The sequence below is a fragment of the Pinus tabuliformis genome, chromosome 1_2, assembly GCF_031772625.1.
Source record: "Pinus tabuliformis cultivar Carrire ecotype Pingquan chromosome 1_2, CPIR1, whole genome shotgun sequence".
NCBI classification, from domain to species: Eukaryota; Viridiplantae; Streptophyta; class Pinopsida; order Pinales; family Pinaceae; genus Pinus; species Pinus tabuliformis.
The window spans coordinates 340,711,774-340,731,997 of NC_142298.1; the positions used below are offsets into that span (position 1 = coordinate 340,711,774).

The 20,224-nt window shown below is 42.7% G+C and overlaps 1 protein-coding gene across 3 annotated transcripts in view; it reads left to right on the forward strand.

Moving 5' to 3' along the window:
* Positions 1-19,623, forward strand: part of LOC149205774 (inorganic phosphate transporter 2-1, chloroplastic-like) — a 76,621-nt gene extending 56,998 nt beyond the window's left edge. For all 3 annotated transcript variants that reach the window (XM_089395152.1, XM_089395154.1, XM_089395153.1), the window contains 2 exons: positions 17,691-17,882; positions 18,071-19,623. In XM_089395152.1, the coding sequence (XP_089251278.1) occupies positions 17,691-17,882; positions 18,071-18,886 (1,008 nt within the window). In that variant the 3' untranslated portion in view covers positions 18,887-19,623. The remainder of the gene's footprint in view (positions 1-17,690; positions 17,883-18,070) is intronic.
* The last annotated feature ends 601 nt before the right edge of the window (positions 19,624-20,224 follow it).

Consider the following 20,224-nt stretch of genomic DNA (forward strand, 5'->3'; position numbering starts at 1 on the left):
TTGCTAGGCCGAGGAGCAGAGGGACATACGCTGCTGTTTGGGGTGATTGTTTGGCACATTTTGGAGGAGGTCTAAAGCTACAACAAGCTGTTGTGGAAGGCCACAGGCCATAGCAAGTAGTTGGAAGTATTCTAGGACAACGTTGAGGTGGACAGAACCTTTGGAGGATAGCATGGCGTGGGAGGAGCCTCTCCATGGTAGCCTGTAACCCTTGAGGGCTAGTTTTGCTGACTATGTGTTGGGTTAAGAGCTGCATATTGTGCCCAAACTAAAATTGTAGGAGCAGCAAGGAAACAATGGAGGACTGTTGAATTTTCTAAGTCTATCCTTTAGAAAATTAATCTGTATTCTGCTGGTTTATTTCTTCTACTTGTAAATTTTGAACAAGTTATTTAAAACATTTAAATACCGAAATAAACACAATACAGTCACAACATCTACAGATCATCAACTGAAAGAAAACAAGCACACAACTGAAGCTCAGCACTGGCCCTTCTGGCCTTTGTGTCAGCCTCCTGCTGACCTGCGTCAGCCCCATGACCCTCTGCGTCAGCCCTCTGAAGCACTGCGTAGCCTTTGGGACCCTCTGTGTCACTCCAGAAGCCTTTGCGTGGATGACACAGTCCCTTTGGCCTCTGCGCTGTCTCTGCTGGGCTCTGCGTGGCCTGAATTGGTTGCTGCTCCCACTCTCCCTACTTTTGCGCTAGTTTCTTAATACTATCTCTGCCTCTCTGTCCAGTACTCACTGCCCCTCGTTGCTGATCACTGATTCACTTTTGCTTAGCAACCCCGCTCTAGCAAAACGAATCACTGATCACTCTGGTGTGTTCTCCAACTGACCCTCAAGCCTCTTCTTATACTTTTCTCGTTGGTCCTTCAACGACCGAGATTAACTCTCTAATCAACGATTAAGATTAGATTTGGCTTGATCCATGACTTTTGGAACCTTCTAACCCAGTTTTATATTAATATCCATTAATATTTTATTTTTCCCAAGTTTAGACTTAGGAACTCCATTAAAAATATTAATTATATTTATATCTCCCAAATCGGGTACAATCTGTCCAAACCATTTCTGGGTCTTGGAGATCTCATGTGCTTTAGCCTCTCCAGCAATTTTCATGGCTAGAGCACATCCGATGCTACCCCAAATCAACACTCCCTCTTAGCGAGGACTGTGCTCTAATAATACTCCTCACTGAGCATCACAATGATTATCTGGCACCGGTACCTGTGCTGATGCTAGGCCTCCCCGCCCAACATCCTCTGCATTGCTCCATCTTGTACTGTTGCCCATGGCCTTGCCACTGCCACTGCTGCATCCGTACGACAGCTCCCTCTACATCTGTGCTGCTGCTGGTCCATCCTCCCAACACTGCATCTACATTGCATCCCCCTCTCATCATGTTGCATCGTGCTACTGCATACTGCTACTACACTGCAACTCAGTTACTGAGAAGTAAGTAACTGATCCACCCAACTTCTGACATCCCTGTCAGGCTAGAAACACTCTCGATGCTGAAGCTCCCTCTGTTGCTAACAAGTGCTCCCTTTACTGACCTCTGCGTTACTGCAACAACTCCCTGCATCTTGCACCGTTGTAAACCTCTCTGTGCCATCCTGCACCGTTGCAACACTAGCATTCCTCTTGCACTGTTGCAGCCTGCTAGCCTTGCACTGCATGGGGACTCCTGCACTGTAGCACTCTCTACCCCCTCATCCGCATCTGTCTCTACTGACATCCGTTAGTCCTGCTACTCCTCTTCGGGGCTCCCGTAGCATGGTATAATCCAAGAGGTTGGGTACCTCAAGGATCCGCCCCTCATCGCCTGTAGTCCTCCTCACTACAGCTCGATGTCTCCCCACTTCTTCCCAAGTGGCACATGCGCACTCATGGCACAATTGTCATCCTCCTCGACTTCTTTCTCCGCCTTTGCTGGCGCTGCCTTAGAGTCAGAAGCCTCTCCCTTACTCTTCTTCCTCGGACACTGGTTCGCATAGTGACCTAGTTCCCCACAATGGAAGCACTTGATCTTGGAGAGGTCCTTCTTCTTCCTCTTCTCCTGCTTTCCCGCAGATGCCAGAGCCGCATCCTCTTCTTCTTCCTTCTTGACCCTGATCCCTTTGCTGCTACCTCCCGTCTTGGTCAGCCGTCTGATCTCTTCTTGACGAAGAGCCGCCCATAGTTCTTCCCATTTTGGAAGACTCGCCCTGCCCAGTATGCTCTGGACAAATGTCTCCTACTCCTCAGAGACTGTGTTAAGTGCGGTCCTCACCATCAACTCACGATCCGGCGTGGCCCCTATGGAAGTCAATTGGTCATGGATCTCCTTCAACCCACTGAGGAAGAGATCTATTTGCTCTCCCTTCTGCATCTAGTATGACCTTAGCTGATTCTCCTGGAGCCTCTTGCTTTGCACGGAAGTATGTTGGTACAATGTCTTCAAAGTGTCCCACATCTCCTTTGCTATTTCCTTCTCGGCAATATGTTGGACCACATGATCCTTGACCCCATCAAGGATGATGCACTTTGCCATAGGCATTGCCTCCTCATACCTTTCATTAGCTACCGGGTCAACTGGGATAGCCATTAATCTCAAGGCGAAGCCCTTGATACGATGTCTGTCTAGAATGGACAAGATTTTGGCCTTCCAGACCACAAAGTTGGACTCTCCATCCAACTTGTCCTGATCTCTCAGCCCATTCACGGCCATCTCTCTACTCTTCTTTGTCGACTCCTCCGCGTCTCTCTACTTCCCGCCTAGAAGTTCTCGGTTTGACTCCTACTGAGTCTCTCTACTTCCTGTCTGGAAGTTCTTGGTTCGACTCCTTCGAGTCTCTCTACTTCCCATCTAGAAGTTCTCTTCTGGACTCCCTCTGAGTCCCGATATCCCTCCAGGAAATCCTTCTGCCAACCGTCAAGTTGCCCCTCTTCGATTGTCTGTGCAATTGCAACACTGATTTGGATTCCTTGGCTAGAAATCCGCCTCGGCAGCAACTCCCTCTACCTTGGTCTTGCCCTGTTAGGTACTGTTTTGACCACAGTACCCCACTAGCTTCGCTCCCGCAAACTGCCCACAACTTCCTTCACCACATCAATTGAAGGACTGAGCCTCTAGGATCTGCGCAATCCCGGCTATAGCAAAAATAGCTCCCTCAGCCACTGCGTCAACCCTCCTGGTCTCTGCGTGGCTCTGTGTGAGCCTCTCCCTGCCCTCCTCAGCGTCTGCGTTGGCCTCTCTCTGGCCTGGACTGAGACGTAGTCCCTTTGCGTCAACCCTTCCTCTGTTGCTTCTGTAAGGATTAGCTACTGTCACTTGGAACAACTGATTTTGCTGCAAATGCTCTGCTTAGCTGATGCCATCAGCTCTCCTATGTTGAAGTTTCTAAGTCTAACAGTTAGAAATCCTCCATGCACTTTACTGAGACGTAGTCCCTCTGCGTCAACCCTTCCTCTGTTGCTTCTGTAAGGATTAGCTACTGTCACTCGGAACAACTGATTTTGCTGCAATGCTCTGCTTAGCTGATGCCATCAGCTCTCCTATGTTGAAGTTTCTAAGTCTAACAGTTAGAAACCCTCCATGCACTTTACTGATTTATTCCTACCTACTTGTTTTGTTAATTAGCAAGTTATTTATCATGTAAATACTGAAAATTAAATACAAATGCATGCTCAACACATTACAGATTGTCAACTGAAGGAAACAAAAAAAGCACACAAATGACACCGTTATTTTTGGACTAATGTCCCCGGAAAAACCCAATGCGGGAAAACAGGTGCAGCTATCTGAGGGTTTTATTATTAAGTAGCTCTTTTTTGAGTACACTGGGTGCCAAACTGGCTAACCCGATAGAGATAAAAAATCTGGTAGCAATACCTCTCTTTGGAAACAGGTATTCGCAAAGCCTGCTCTACGAAATCCCTCTCCAACACAATCTGAAGCTCAGCGTCAGCCTGAAATCCTCAGCGTCAGCCTACTGAGGCTCTGCGTAGCCTCTCTGGCTCTCTACGTCACTCTTGCAGCCTCTGCGTGGATGACACAGACCCTTTTGGCTTTGCGCAGTCTCTGTTGCCTCTGCGTGGCTCCCTCTTGACTACAGCTCGATGTCTCCCCACTTCCTCTAAAGTGGCACATGAGCACTCATGGCACAATCGTCATCCTCCTCGACTTTTTCTGCTTTCGCTGGAGCTGCCTTAGAGTCAGAAGCCTCTCCCTTACTCTTCTTCCTCGGACACTGGTTCGCATAGTGACCTAGTTCCCCACAATGGAAGTACTTGACCTTGGAGAGGTCCTTCTTCCTCTTCTCCTGCTTTCCTGCAGATGCCAGAGCCGCATTCTCTTCCTCTTCCTTCTTGATCCTGACCCTTTTATTGCTACCTCCCGTCTTGGTCAGCTGTCTGATCTCTTCTTGATGAAGCGCTGCCCACAATTCTTCCCAATCTGGAAGACTTGCCCTGCCCAGTATGCTTTGGACAAATATGTCCCACTCCTCAGAGACTGCGTTAAGTGTGGTCCTTACCATCAACTCCTAATCCGGAGTGGCCCCTATGAAAGTTAGTTGGTCACGGATCTCCTTCAACCGATCGAGGAAGAGATCTATTTGCTCTCCCTTCTGCATCTGGTATGACCCTAGTTGATTCTCTAGGAGCATCTTCCTCTGCACGGAAGTATGCTGGTACAATGTCTTCAAAGTGTCCCACATCTCCTTTGCCGTTTCCTTCTCGGCAATATGTTGGACCACATGATCCTTGACCCCATCAAGGATGATGCACTTTGCCTTAGCCATTGCCTCCTCGTATCTTTCATTAGCTACCGGGTCAACTGGGATAGCCATTACTCTCAAGACAAAGCCCTTGATACGATGTTTGTCTAGAATGGACAAGATCCTGGCCTTCCAGACCACAAAGCTGTATGCCCCATCCAGCCTGTCCTGATCTCTCAGCCCATTCAAGACCATCTCTCTGCTCTTCTCTGTCGACTCCTCCGAGTCTCTCTACTTCCCGCCTGGAAGTTCTCGATTTGACTCCTGCTGAGTCTCTCTACAACCCGTCCGGAAGTTCTTGGTTCGATTCCTTCGAGTCTGTCTACTTCCCGTTTGGATGTTCTCTTCTGGACTCCCTCTGAGTCCCGATTTCCCTCCTGGAAATCCTTCTGCCAACTGTCAAGTTGCCCCTCTTCGATCGTCTGTGCAACTGCAACACTGATCCAGATTCCTTGGCTAGAAATCCGCCTCAGCAGCAACTCCCTCTACCTTGGTCTTGCCTTGTTAGGTATTGTTCTGACCACAGTACCCCACCAGCTTCGCTCCTGCAAACTGGCCACAACTTCCTTCACCCCAGCAACTGAAGCACTGAGCCTCTAGGCTCTGCGCAATCCCAACTACAACAAAAATAGCTCCCTCAGCTACTGCGCAACCCTCCTGGTCTCTGCGTGGCTTTGCATGAGCCTCTCTCTGCCCTCCTCAGCGTCTGCGTTGGCCTCTCTCTAGCCTGGACTGATGACACAGTCCCTCTATGTCAACCCTTCCTCTGTTGCTTTTGTAAGGATCAACTACTGTCACTCGGGACAACCGATTCTGCTACAAATGCTCTGCTTAGCTGATGCCTTCAGCTCTCCTGTGATCTGCAACCACGCTTTGATACCATGTTGAATTTTCTAAGTCTATCCGTTAGAAAATTAATCTATATTCTGCTGGTTTGTTTCTTCTACTTGTAAATTCTGAACAAGTTATTTTAAACATTTAAATAAACACAATACAGTGACAACATCTACAGATCATCAACTGAAAGAAAACAAGCACACAAGTGACACCGTTATTTTTGGATAAATGTCCCCGGAAAAACCCAATGCGGGAAAACCAGTGCAACTATTCTGAGGGTTTATTATTATGCAATATTTCCTTGATTACAACTGGGTGCCTAATTGACTCACCCGACAGAGAAAAATACACGGCAACAATACCTCTATATTCAGAAACAGGTATTCAGAAAACCTATCCCATGAAACCCTCTCCGGCGACTCTGAAGTTCAACGCTGGCCCTTCTTGCCTTTGCGTTAGCCTCCTACTGACGTGCGTCAACCCTAGGACCCTCTGCGTCAGCTCTCTGAGGCACTGCGCAGCCTCTGGGACCCTTTGTGTCACTTCAACAGCCTCTGCGTGGATGACGAGATCCCTCTGGCCTCTGCGCTGTCTCTGCTGGGCTCTGCGTGGCCTGAACTCGCTGCTGCTCTCGCTCTCCGCACTTCTGCGCTGGTCTCTCAGTGCTGCCTCTGTCGCTCTGTCCAGTGCTCACTGCCCCTCGCTGTTGATCACTGATTCACTTTTACATAGCAACCCCGCTTTAGCAAAATGAATGATTGATCACTCTAGTGTGTTCTCCAACTGAGCCTCAAGCCTCTTCTTATACTTTTCTCGTTGGTCCTTCAACGCCCGAGATTAAATCTCTAATCAATGACTAAGATTAGATTTGGCTTGATCCATGACTTCTGGAACCTTCTAACCCATTTTTATATTAATACCCATTAATATTTTATTTTTCCCAAGTTTAGACTTGGGAACTCCATTAAAAATATTAATTATTTTAATATCTCCCAAGCCGGGTACAATCTGTCCAAAACATTTCTGGTTCTTGGAGATCTCATGCGCTTTACCCTCTCCACCAATTTTCATGGCTAGAGCACATCCGATGCTACCCCAAATCAACAAGGACAACAATATGTGGAGGAGCGTTGGGTCATAGTTTATGACTGGATTTGGATCAATTTACCTTGCAGCCTGTGGGAGCCAATTTGAAGACAAGATTGGGTGATCGTGTGTCTTCATTGGAGCAGATCTTGCAGTGACGTGATTGGGTGCCATTGATCTGATTGGAGGGCAGTGTGTTGGCTACCCAAAGTAGCCCTAGAGCAGCAGACAAGGACGTTGTTGGTGCGTGATTGGGTGAAGATTGCAGCCTTATGAGTAGCTCTTTGATGGACGAAAGAGGCTACTAGAAGGCAGATTGGAGCTCAGGTATTGGCCAGCCTAGAGAGCAGTTTGATGAGCCCGTGTACATGCAGCAAAAGTGACTTGCAACATTGTTAGGAGGCAACCCTCTTGGAGTCTCGATGTGTAGTGGCCTTGATGGACTAAGGCACTACTAGTGAGCAGTACGGGAGCGAAGGACCGACAAGACAAGATACGACATCGAAGTTGCGCAACAAAGTTTGTCATTGTATCTTGTATACCATAGATTGTTGTATTATTCAAATTTGGTTTAATATAACGAAGATTGGTGATTGTACATTATTGTACAATTTTGTTAAAACTGTGTATATTAATGCATATGAGATTTACTGCTTTATATTTCCGCTGTGCAAAGTAGTTTATGGTTGAGATTCTTGGTTTGGCAGCATCAATGATTCTAAGACTCTAACCTAGACCCAAGGTTGTGGAAATTCAATATGGTATTAGAGCGTGTCTGAGCTACTTTGGAAGTAAGTAAATCAGAGTTGTGTGTAGCGAAGTACAACGTGACAGGGAGGCGGTCACATTGTAAGTGAAGGGCTCACTACAATGTCGAAGTTACAGGTAGGTCTTTGGTATGAGGATAGGTTGGAAGGGTTGTCCAACTATAGTCCTTGGAAGGAAAGGATCAAGTTGGTCTTATAGGTCAATAGGCTCTGGGAGTTCGCCGAGAAAGAGATCAAGAAGCCAACTGACCCTAAGGAGTTGGAAATATATGAAGATTTGGATGCGAGGACGAGATTGATCATCCTAGATGGTGTGAAGGATGCCCTAATACCTCATTTGTCCGGGAAGAACAATGCACATGAGATGTGGATGGCTCTTCAAAATTTGTTCCAAAATAAGAACAAGAACCGGGTACTGGTATTGGAGGATAAGTTGAAGTCCACCAAGATGATAAAGGGTGAAAGCGTGACCTTGTATATGACGAAATTGGCTCAGGTCACAGATGAGCTTGCTGTCATCGGTGTGTCTACTTCAGATGGAGATATGGTAAGGATTGCCTTGAAAGGGTTCACCGAGGATTGGAAGCCATTCATTAAAGGGATAGTTGCCAGGGAGAAGCTGCTAGACTGGGATAGGCTGTGGGATGAATTCATTCAGGAAGAGTTGCAAGACGAGGATCTTCATCTGAAGAATAAGGCTTTAGATGATGACATGGCACTTGCATCAAGAATTAAGGGTAAGCAAAAGAAGGACTTGAGTAGAGTCAAGTGTTTCGATTGTGCCGAGATGGGTCATCATTCGTCGAGATGTCCGATGAAGAAGAAGGGAGTTGATGAGAAGAGGAAAGGAAAGTAGGTTGCCAGTGTTGCCACTTTAGTTGAGATAGGTGATCTCTCCAGGAGATTGAAAGAGGAGGACTTTGCTATGATTTCTCATTTCTCGCAGGGTACTATCAATGAGGATGGATGGTATGTGGATAATGGTGCGACAAAGCATATGACAGGGTCACAGGAGGTTTTTGAGACTCTAGCTGAATGGGACTCGAAGTTGCACATGGTGTTGGGCGACAAGAGTCAGTTGGAGATCTGAGGATCGGGAGCTGTGCCACTCAGAATGGAGACAAGACGTATGATGCGGGTCCAAGATGTACTGTTTGTACCAAGACTCAAATATAGCGTGATTTCCATCTCAATGATCAAGAGGAAAGGGTTTGAGGTCTTGTTCCAGTATGAGAAGGCAAGACTTAGGCCCTGAGGCTCTAAGTCCGATGGGATTGTACTCGGAGTTAGAGAGCATGGTCTCTATAGGTTGACGGGCAAGCGTGTGGATCATGGAAAGAATGAGGTGGAGCAAGTGTAGGTTCTAGAGGAGCAGGTGCAAGTGTAGGCTTGAGAGGAGCAGGTACAAGTTCCCAAGAAGAAGGTACACCATCCCGAGAAGGTCCAGGTTCCAGAGACTTAGAGGGAGTCTACTTCGAGAGGGAGATTGCAAATTCAGAAGGAGACTCTGCAGTCCAAGAAGAGCATGTGGTCAGTCGGGAGCAAGGGTGCTCCTACAACTGCCAAGAAGGAATCATGGAGAGAGTGGAAGACGTTACAGGATAAGAAGAAGAAGCGGGGTGCTTCCAACAGTGACAATGACACTTCCCAGAAGTGCGTAGTTCATTGTGTAGGGATTGCTGCGATTGTGAGTACTAGGAGTTGGGCAAGTGTTGCGAGCAGTGATGATGTTGACGAGAGACTTCCTAGTCTTGGAAGTACCTCCCTTACTAAGAGGGAGTGTTGATTTGTGTAGCTTGGGAGGTATTCCAAGCCCTAGGGTTCAGGGTTTGGAGGGCAAAGTGCCACAAGGGTCACTTGTGGGCTTGGAACCCAAGTGTGGGGTTTTGCACCCATTGATGTTTGGGCCAAAACCATGATGGATTTGTGACATGTGATGGATGAGGATGATAGTGCTCGGTGAGACAATTCCAATGCAACAAGAATCATCCGATTCCGAGTTGTCGTTAGAGAGTTATGAATTTTTGAAGTTGACTAGTAATTATTGGTTTTCAAGTCATGTAGGCTTGATGTAAAATTCGTCCAATAGATGGGTCTCTTCAATAATTCGTTGGAGCCCTTTGTATGGATATAAAAGGAGGGTGAATTGAGGTTATTTGAGCATCCATCTTGTGCAATATTCATCCAAGATAGCTCTGAAATTCGGATGCCCTAGCCGCAACAAGAAAGGGTCAGGGAACAATGTGGGAGAAGTCTAAAGTAGAGGCCGAGGAGCAACGTGGACAGGTCTGTTTGGAGGCTGAAGTTCTGGGCATGATTGCAGACCATCTAAGGGCTGTGTGAGGTTTAAAAAGACAAGTCTGAGAAGCTGTTCTAGGGCCGAGATGCTGGGCTGCTAGGCCGAGGAGCAGAGGGACATATGTTGCTGTTTGGGGTGACTGTTTGGCAGATTTTAGAAGAGGCCTAAAGCTACAACAAGTTGTGCTAGAACGCAGGCCATAGCAAGCAGTTGGAGGTATTCTAGGACAACATTGAGGTGGACAAAACCTTTAGAGGATAGCATGGCATGGGAGGAGCCTCTCCAAGGTAGGCCACAACTCTTGAGGGCTAGTTTTGTTGACTGTGTGTTGGGTTAAGGGCTGCATATTGTGCCCTAACCAGAATTGCAGGAGCAACAAGCAAAGAATGGAGGATAGCAGTATATGGAGGAGTGTTGGGTCATAGTTTATGACCGGATTTGGATCAGTTTACCTTGCAGCTTGTGGGAGCCAATTTGGAGACAAGATTGGGTGATCGTGTGTCTTCATCGAAGCAGATCTTGTAGTGACGTGATTGGGTGCCATTGATATGATTGGAGGGCAGTGTGTTGGCTACCCAAAGTAGCCTTAGAGCAGCAGACAAGAAGGACGTTGTTGGTGCGTGATTGGGTGAAGATTGCAGCCTTATGAGTAGCTCTTTGATGGACGAAAGAGGCTACTAGAAGGTAGATTGGAGCTCAGGTATTGGCCAACCTAGAGAGCAGTTTGATGAGCCCGTGTACATGCAACAGAAGTGACTTGCAACATTGTTAGGAGGCAGCCCTCTTGGAGTCTCGATGTGTAGTGGCCTTGATGGACTAAGGCACTACTAGTGAGCAGTATGGGAGCAAAGGACCGACATGACAAGATACGACATCGAAGTTGCACAATGAAGTTTGTCATTGTATCTTGTATACCATAGACTATTGTATTATTTAGATTTGGTTTAATATAACGAAGATTGGCGATTGTATATTATTGTACAATTTTGTTAAAAACCGTGTATATTTGTGCATATGTGATTTATTGCTTTATATTTCCACTGTGCAAATTAGTTGATGGTTGAGATTCTTGGTTTGGTAGCGTCAGTGATTATAAGACTAACCTAGACCCAAGATCATGGAAACTCAACAACTAGATCGACTTTAATCACTCCCTACTATTAAAAGAATGGTAATAAATAATAAAAGGATGGCCTTAGCCATGATTACAAATACGTTAATGACATATATGAGTGCGTGGAAGCTCGGTGGTTTATCTAGAGTGGTTGAGAGTCGTGAATAGCAAGAAAGAGGTCTCAAGGTTAAGTCACTGGGTTGGTTTCCTTTGCATATGTGTCTCTCATTCAATGCCCCTGCTAAGTTAGCATAAAATAGTCTACATGGCCTACTTTACACTAGGTACATCCTCAAAATGTGGGGAAGGGAAGTGCCTATGGGTTTTCCGAGGATATATTTCTAAGGAAAAACTATATATGAGTGTGTTGTATCCACATCTGAAGATTACATCCATAGTCTCAATCACTCTCAGCGTTTGAATCTTCATCGTTAATCTTCTATTTCACATTGTCATCATTAGTGTTTGAAAGTTCCTCATATTGTTCTTCATATTAAGCACAATGAGGAGGAAAAGAGAGGATATTAAACTCATCATCTACTTCAGAAATGTCTCCAACTCGATAATTATTTTCTTTTTGGTCTTTCATCAAATAAATCTACTCGTTGTGTAAAAACACAAGCATCCTTGCTATGAGGAAGTTCACAACTTTGCATACCCTATAGTAGAAAGAAAAGAACGAAGCATCAACACTTTTTAGCTTGAGAAACATTGAAGGAGAAAGTGATTGCTGGCTTTGGTTTGATTCCTTAATTGGTTTGTGAAGATTAAGATGTCTTAGTACTCTATCCTACTAATTTTTTTGTCAATGAGCTGCTAGGCCATTTGAATATCATGAAGACGATATATTTCTTACCAGTATCAATGTGAAAATATGTCTACAGTGTTCTGATCCTTGAACAATGGAGTTTCTAGGTGAGCAATGAGATCTTCAAAACATGTGTTGCTCACTAGTATGCCATGTAACACAAGTTATTGCTCCTAGGAAGCTAGTCTTCACTCCCCAGCAATGGTGCCAAAATGTTATCCCTTGAAGTTGCCGCTTGGAAACTTTCTAAGGGAGATCGAGTGACCACTTGCGAAAAGTAACCTTGTCACTAGTTCTTCTTTTGCTTCGAAATTAGTGATTGCTACTTTCATTGGGCTATCCCTAATAGGATGTAGAACTTAAGATTTAGATTTTTTAAGATTAACTAATGCCAATTCAATGGGTGATGGAGGAAGGTGAAGTGAAGAAAAATAACAAGGTAAAATGAAAACCTCGCTAATTAAAAGCTCTGAAAAGCTGAAGACCTCAAGCAAAGAGAGTCGATATGAAATTCTCAAGAGAAAAACAACTTTATAAATTAGATGAATTTATTTTCATTAATTAGAGATGCTACTACATAGTTCTGGTACAAATCAATGCATGTTTGCCATAGGGAACCAGATTAAACATAGACCACAATCACTAATCAAGACCTAGTTAATTTACCAAGCTACCGAATCATTGCTATGGATTAAGGCGATTGGAAAAGAGGGATTGGATGCTGAAGAAGAATGAATAATGGCACTAATGGTCTTCTTTTCCTACTCCTTGAAATAATGCTTGTAGATCTGTTCTAAAACAAAAGGATGATAAAAATAACATCGGAATGTATCCAAGATTGTCTTGTTTTTGTCCCAAGGACCACCCGATTAAATATGGTTTGAAGAACATTCTAGAAACCTTCACAAAGAAGACATTCCACCTTTGAAAGTAAACTTCTTAAAAGCAATATAAAAACAATTTAGTGATAGTGCCTCCTTCTACTACTTTACTAAACGAATACAAAATGGGGAATGCATGAAATGCCTCAACTCAAAAATCCTAGCCACCAACTTGCCCAAAAATGTAATCCCTCAACTTCAAACCTCTGTCATAGATGGTGTCAATCTTGGTTGAAGGGAAATGTTTGCAACCCTCAAAAACATTTTATGATTGAAGTTCTATGCCACTAAGTGGTTGAATCTGAAGAGGAGCATACTCCCCTTGAACTAGATAATGACTCTAGGCCAGAAGACTGATCCCCTCCACGATTAGAAACAAGGGAATCCTTGGTCTTACTACAAGGATTGAGTTGGGTGGTCTTGATGTTTTACACCTACGTGAAAAAACAAAGCCTCCTTGTTCTAGTTGATATTAGTGATGCTACAAATATTCTTGATAAGAAACAAGTTATCAGGAATATATCTTAATACATCTGATCACTTCCCCGTTAGCATCCTAGGCTATAACATATCTAGTGTGACGGTGTGGTGCACAAGGTGTAACTTATAGTGGAAGGCTATACTCTCATGGATGAGTTTTATTTCCCAAAGATTGGATGAATAGATGTTGTTTGGATATTCAATAACTTCAATCCTTGGGAACCTATTCCACTAATACTTGAGAAAAATTCCTCTCCTTTCATAAAGATGGTCACTCATACACTATCAAAGGCCTACCACCAAAAACTTAAAAGTACATATATTATTTGACTCCAAACATAGGTACAAACCACCTTTGAAGAAGGGCCACTTTGGCTTCATGGTTTGCTTGTACTATATGGAGCTAGATACATCTCAACAATCATATAAGCCTTTCTACCCTAATTTAGAAATATAAGGTGGTCTTCCAAGAGTTGCTTACAAAACTTGCACCTAAAAAGGGTATGAAACATGTCATTGATCTTGTTGCTATTATAGTCTTCACTGTGGTTCATCCCTATTAATGTAGCCATTTTCAAAGGTCTGAGATTGAAACATTCTTACAGAAGTTGGGATCTTAAATCCTAGCAAGAGCCCATATTGATTATAGAGCACATAATTAAATCACTATTAAAAATAAGATCCTCATGCCTCGCATGGATAATTTAATGGATGAACAACATGGTGCCAAGTTCTTTTATAAGATTGACCTCCATTCTTGCTATTGCTAAATACCTATACCGCTCTCTAGGACTTACAAAAGACGATGTTTAGGATTCATCAAGGCCATTACTAATTTTGGGTGATACCATTAGGGCTTTGCATTTTTCCTACTATATTGTAGGCCTTAATGTCAGAAATGTTTGGTAAGTATCTCCATAAGTTTGTCTTAGCCTTCTTTGATGGTATCCTCCTATGAAGTAGAGGTTGTAGATAAACATAAAGCATCAAGAGCATTTGGATCCTTCATCAGCTACTTTAGCACATCATAAGCTCTATGTAAAAGGATCTGATTGTGGACCTTCCAAGACTTTCTTGGAATATCTTGGCCATATCATCTTTGCAAAAAGGTGTTCATACTGATTATGCAAAGATTCAAGCAATTCAGGAGTGGTAAGTGCCTACGACCCTCAAGACACTTCAGTGGTTTTTGGGCCTAGCAAACTTTCATCTCCATTTTGTATGAGACCAACTCAACAAAGCAGGATGCCTTTCACTAGTGCATTCGAGGCACAACAAGCTTTTGAGAGGTCTGAACCCTTCCGATGCTTGCTGCACCTGGTTTCACTCAAAGTTAATTATTGAGTGTGAGTTTTCTGGGTTTGGACTTGGTATGGTATTCGGTAGATCCATTGTCTTTGAAAGCAGAGAGTTGCATGACAAGGAATGACACATTTTCACATAAAACAAACAATGTTTCCCATTCCGCATGTAGTGGTCACATGGCATCACTTCCTCCTTGCTAATAAGTTATTGACTAACACGGATCACCTCAACTTGAAGCACTTACTAACACAAGTTACTCTAATATAGGAGCAAAAATAGTGGATCGCTCACTTTCAAGCCTATGAATTTGATATCATCTACGATAAAGGTAAAGAGAATATCGTTGTAGATGCTTTATTTGATGGGATGGACCACTTGCATTCAACTCATCTCAATCAATTAACCTGCTTGGGTACAGAAGTGCTTCACAGATTACATAATGGAGCCCACTACCATTATACTTCAACAGGGCATTATTGATGGAACGAACAGCCAACCTTCGACCATCAGGAATGGTGTCCTCTTTAAAATTGTTTCTATTTCCAACATGGCTCTCCTCTTATAGCACAGGCTATTCAGCATTGGCATCCTCTCCCTTTGCTAATCATGTGAGTTTCCACCAAACTTACAATTTACCGGAAAAAATGAAGTTTAATATTGAGCAATTTGTAGCAAAAATAGTGACCCGTGTCAACGTGGTAAGGTGTAAACTATTCCCTATCCGGATATTCTCTATCCTAATGTCATCCTCAATAAAAATAATAGAAAGAGGTATGGATGGACTTCATCACAGATTTGCTGCTCTCTGAAAGTAAGATGCTATCTTTGTGTTATTATACCACTTAACCAAGTATGCTCATTTCTTCCCTTTGACAACCAAGTTTAGAGCGAACCCATCTGTAAACTTGGTAGCAATTCTTATCATTATAACATACAATCGATACTTCCTTATTACAGTTCAGCACCTCTGTCACATCTGCTGGTCTGAAACATCAGTTCGAGCCAACTGGACCCCACATTCCGCAAATATGGCCAACTCTCCACATCGGCGGAACTTTATTTTGACTGTTTGTGCTCTGACTGCAGTTCATCTGCAAGTGCACAAGACGCGGGCATCTTTGTACAACCTGTTTCTGCCCTAACAATTTGTGGGAATCTGTTATTAGCGTTTTGATCATGTATGTTGGGTTGTGAGCATTTTTCTGTGACATCTTCAGAAAAAACACATACGTTTGCATACAGTGCTGCTTGTTTGGCATCTCAACTCTAAGGCGTGGGCGCGTCTGCTGCTACACAGGGGTTTTATCAGAAATCACCGTCTACCTGCAAGGCTGGTCTCCCGGAAACCAAATATCTACTAAAAATGGCATTCGGGAATTTCTGACTGTGCCCCGATAGAGTCCGAACTCCATCGATATTGCATGGGTGTATGATAGCAATGTTGTCGGATATAATGCCTTTATTCACACCTTGTCTTCCTCTCAATGCTTTCATTTCTTCATCTGGATCATTTCGTTGCAAGGGTGTCCCAGTCTCGATGATTGATGTCTCTCTTGAAATACTTCAAAAATCTTCATGACATCGCTCTTCTAATGCTTAGCACTTGATATTTCAAAAACATAAATAAAATTAGAAATAACTTGCATCAACAGCTTTATCGATGTCTGCTAGAGAGAGCAATATAAAAACTATAACAGGCACCGTCCCTATATGGTGGCACTCTGCATACCCATATTACATTTATTGTTAAATATAATTATTTAATTTTAATCAGGTGTCTAAGTATACATCAAACTTCATATATATATCACATTATTCTGATAATAAATTTAGAAAATACTAATAATAATAATCTAATTTTAAGGTCATGGTTAAGTCTAACACTAAATTGGTGTATGAGACCCCCTTGTTTGTGGGACAAGGGATCAGTCTTTGGCAGGGATTTGACTGCTAAAGTCTACAAAGGTGTACATACTCTACCCCTCTGGATTTGAGCCTGTGACTTCTTACGAAGAAGCACTGTCACAAATATACAAAAGATTCCATTCTCATATGAATGGATAAATGGCGTCTTGAGAAAATGAAACAGCCTATGTAGTTCTAAATCAAAATTTGAACATCATGTACTATAGGAAGGTCATTCATTACCTCGGCAGGTCATGGGAATCTTTAAAACATGAGGAAATTATATTTTCAATATATTTTTATTGATTTGTTGAGGTGATCAATAGTTTGGTTTGTGTGGGGTTAGGTTAAGCGTATGTAATTCTAAATCAAAATTTGAACTTAAGGTACTATAGGAAGGTCATTCGTTACCTGGGCAGGTCATGGGAATCTTGGTCATGGGAATCTTTAAAACATGAAGGAAATTATATTTTTAATATATTTTTATTGATTTGTTCAGGTGATCCATAGTTTGGTTTGTGTGGGGTTAGGTTCAAATCTTATGGGAAGGGTTGAGAGCGAAAGTGAGTTGTGGGAGATAAAAATTGTAAAAAGGATGTCCGGGCTTGACAGAGCCTTGAGCATTGTACAATTGTTGAGTAGATCGTTCATCCATCTAATATGTAGTTGAGTAGATCGTTCATCCATCTAATATGTAGATTGACCCCGCCTAAACTCAACCTAAATCTGAAAAAAAGTGATTTACATAATCCATTTTCCCTAAAACATTGCTATTAGAATTTGTTTATTATAGATATAATTGTTTATAAGGGGTTTTAATTTTTGTTTGTTTGTCCCACTCAAATATTAAGCTGTTCGCAAGGTGTTTCATTGTCCCCACTAGAATAGCCAAAGTGTCATAAGGATGAATTTCAAACTTAACACACAGGTTGAAAGAAATCCATTTGATGCGGTGCTGATGTTTCGGAAGCACTTCCAAAGTTCCAACCAATCCCTTTGATTTTTTGTCATGCTCTATATTCTGATCACAGTATGCAAAACTTGCTGTTGTTAGTTCAAGTTGCCCTGTTAATTTTCTTAAGTGACTTGGAAGTTTGTCTGTTAGTTGCACTGTTAATTTTTCACCGAAAATCATTAAGAAAAAAATGATCAGTTCAAGGTTTGCCAAATTTCACGAGACTAACCTTATAAAGCAGTCACCCATTTTGCTTCTTGTTATTGAATTTCTATCAGTAGCATATAACCACGCATGTCTTTCCTATCTTTTAAACGATGTATTGTATGTGCAAAATATTCTGTAATCAAGTACAGTCATACACCAGTTGGATGAACCAAGATTGTTATGCACTCACAGGAATAAGATAAACACACTTGGCTTATTTATAATGGACCAAAAGCCTAGAATTTCAAATAGTTGACAGGTGCATATTTATGGTGAATGTAGTTTGCGTCATCTTACGGATTGCCAGTGTCCACCACTCATTGTATAGTTGGAGCAATAGTGGGCTTTGGGCTGGTGTATGGAGGAGTTGGAGCTGTCTTTTGGAGTTCATTAGGCAGAGTCATTTTGTCGTGGATTATATCTCCGGCTATAGGCGCAGCAGTTGCTTCTATTGTTTACAAGTGTATTCGTACGGTGGGGCTCTGAATCGTTTGGATTTTCTAAACCCATCCTCTCTTACACTGCAATGAAGCTATCTGTTATGTCAATACTGATGCTTTGCACCTTTGACCTTACAAAATCCTGAAAAAAAGATAAAGATTCTAATTGTATCTTCTTTATGCTCTGTAAAGAAAATTTATTAACTTGATTTCCTGGTACAGTTTGTGTACAGTGCACCAAATCCTGGCGAAGCTGCAGCCGCAGCTGCACCTATTGCTGTGTTTTTAGGAGTCACAGTTATTTCATACTTGGCATTTCCTTTGAGCACGATTCCGTTAATTGCAACAGCACAAGCTCTTGGTTGTGGCATCCTGGGAACCATTCTCATAACCAGTGTTATTAATCGACAGCTTGGCAATCTTCTTGCATTGTCAAAAGAGGCACATTTGAATGAGCAACAAACTCCTAGACGGATCGACTTATTATCAGAAATAGCTGGCCCAAAAGGAGATCAGCTGAAAATAGTTTATAGTGTCTTTGGATATATGCAAGTGCTGTCAGCTTGTTTTATGTCATTTGCACATGGAGCAAATGATGTGGCAAATGCTATTGGTCCCTTAGGCGCTGCCTTATCTATCCTTCAAGGAACACATTTAAGTGGAAATATGGTTGTGTCCATTGATGTTCTTGCATGGGGTGGATTTGGAATTGTTGCAGGGTTGACGGTGTGGGGCTACAAAGTGATTGCAACAATAGGCAGGAAAATTACAGAGTTGACTCCAACGAGAGGTTTTGCAGCTGAGTTTGCCGCTGCTATTGTTGTGGTCATTGCATCAAAGCTTGGGCTTCCCGTTTCTGCTACACATACTTTAGTAGGCGCAGTGATGGGAGTTGGATTTGCGAGAGGTCTCGAAAATGTTCGAGTTGAAACAGTACGGGAGATAGTTGTCTCTTGGTTTGTGACGATTCCAATTGGTGCTGCGTTGTCCGTGATGTATACATGGATTCTAATGAAGTTGCTTCCGTCACTGGGATAATCTAGTGCTCTTCAAGAGAATGTAAGAATATAACAATGGCGTCTTGGAGAGAAAATTGTCAATGGTAGTCAAAATAGGCAATAACAGATATTCCTGTGACTCCCACTGGAATTTGTGGTCATTTAAATTGGTATGCTAAGCCAAGGCATCAAGTTTGTGATCCTGAGAGAGTTTCTCTTGATGGACAGTAATCGGAAGAAAGGAAGTTCGTACTGTTTACAGTTTCGGACATCTCATGTAAATGTAACATTGTTTCTAAGATACTTACATGGCATCAAGCGATCCAGTTATTGGGATTCTTCTGAGATCCAAGATACCCAAGGTGCTAATGGTACACAACCTTTTGGAGTTTCAGAAAGATTGAAATAAAGTATGCAGGGGTATAATTTGCATTTGATTAACAGGGCAGCTATGTTCTTGTGTTCCTACTTCTTATTTGATGTTGAAACCAGGAGACGGCTTTTCATGAAGATTTAAGGGACTGCAGTATCATCTGCAAGCTTGTCAATTGTTTCTATGTACTAGAGTTCATCTCCATATGTAAAGAACAGAGAAACTGATTCAGTATTAGACATGATATTTAGATCTGCCAAAATAGCCTATAAACGGGACAAATTTATTCGTTACTTTAAATACGTACTGTCCTTATAGTTTATTGAACAAGGTACATTTGATCAATTTCTTTGAAGTGAAAGGAGGAAGGGAAGCCTATAAAGATTTTCCATTTCACTTAAAAATTGAGTTCAACTGGCTTGTGACTTGGCAGTCTTTTCTTTTCATCTTGCTCATCATGTTCCTTTCCTTTATTTCAAGTACATTGTTTGCTTTACCATGAAATGTATATCAATTGGTTTGAGTGGGGTTTAGTCCTCGCCAAGTCTCGAGTTCAAACCTCATGGGGAGGGGCTGAGGATGGTTCCCAAGGCATCCAGGCTCGACGGAATAATCCTGATGATAACATCCCACTATAGATTGATTGTTCTTTTTCCATCCAAGAAACGGGCTGGCCCCAGCCTAGGCTCAGCCTGGTCACAAAAAACAAAAATGAAAAATACATTGTTTGTTTGAGTAAGATCACAAGCTCGACTTGGATGATGCTTGTCTGGCAAAGTTGGTTTTCTGTGGTTGCAAAACATAAAATGTTGGCTGTGCATCCTTTGCATCCCAAGTTTCATTTGATTCGTGATGGAACCCAACACCGTTGTAAGGTGTAACTAGTTCGAAAACTAATTCTTCTTAAAATATGTTTGTGAAAATCAGGACTTCATCAAGTTGGTCATGCTGTCAGTATGATTAATATTTTACCAAATTGAAAATTAATGCTTTCAACTGCATTGT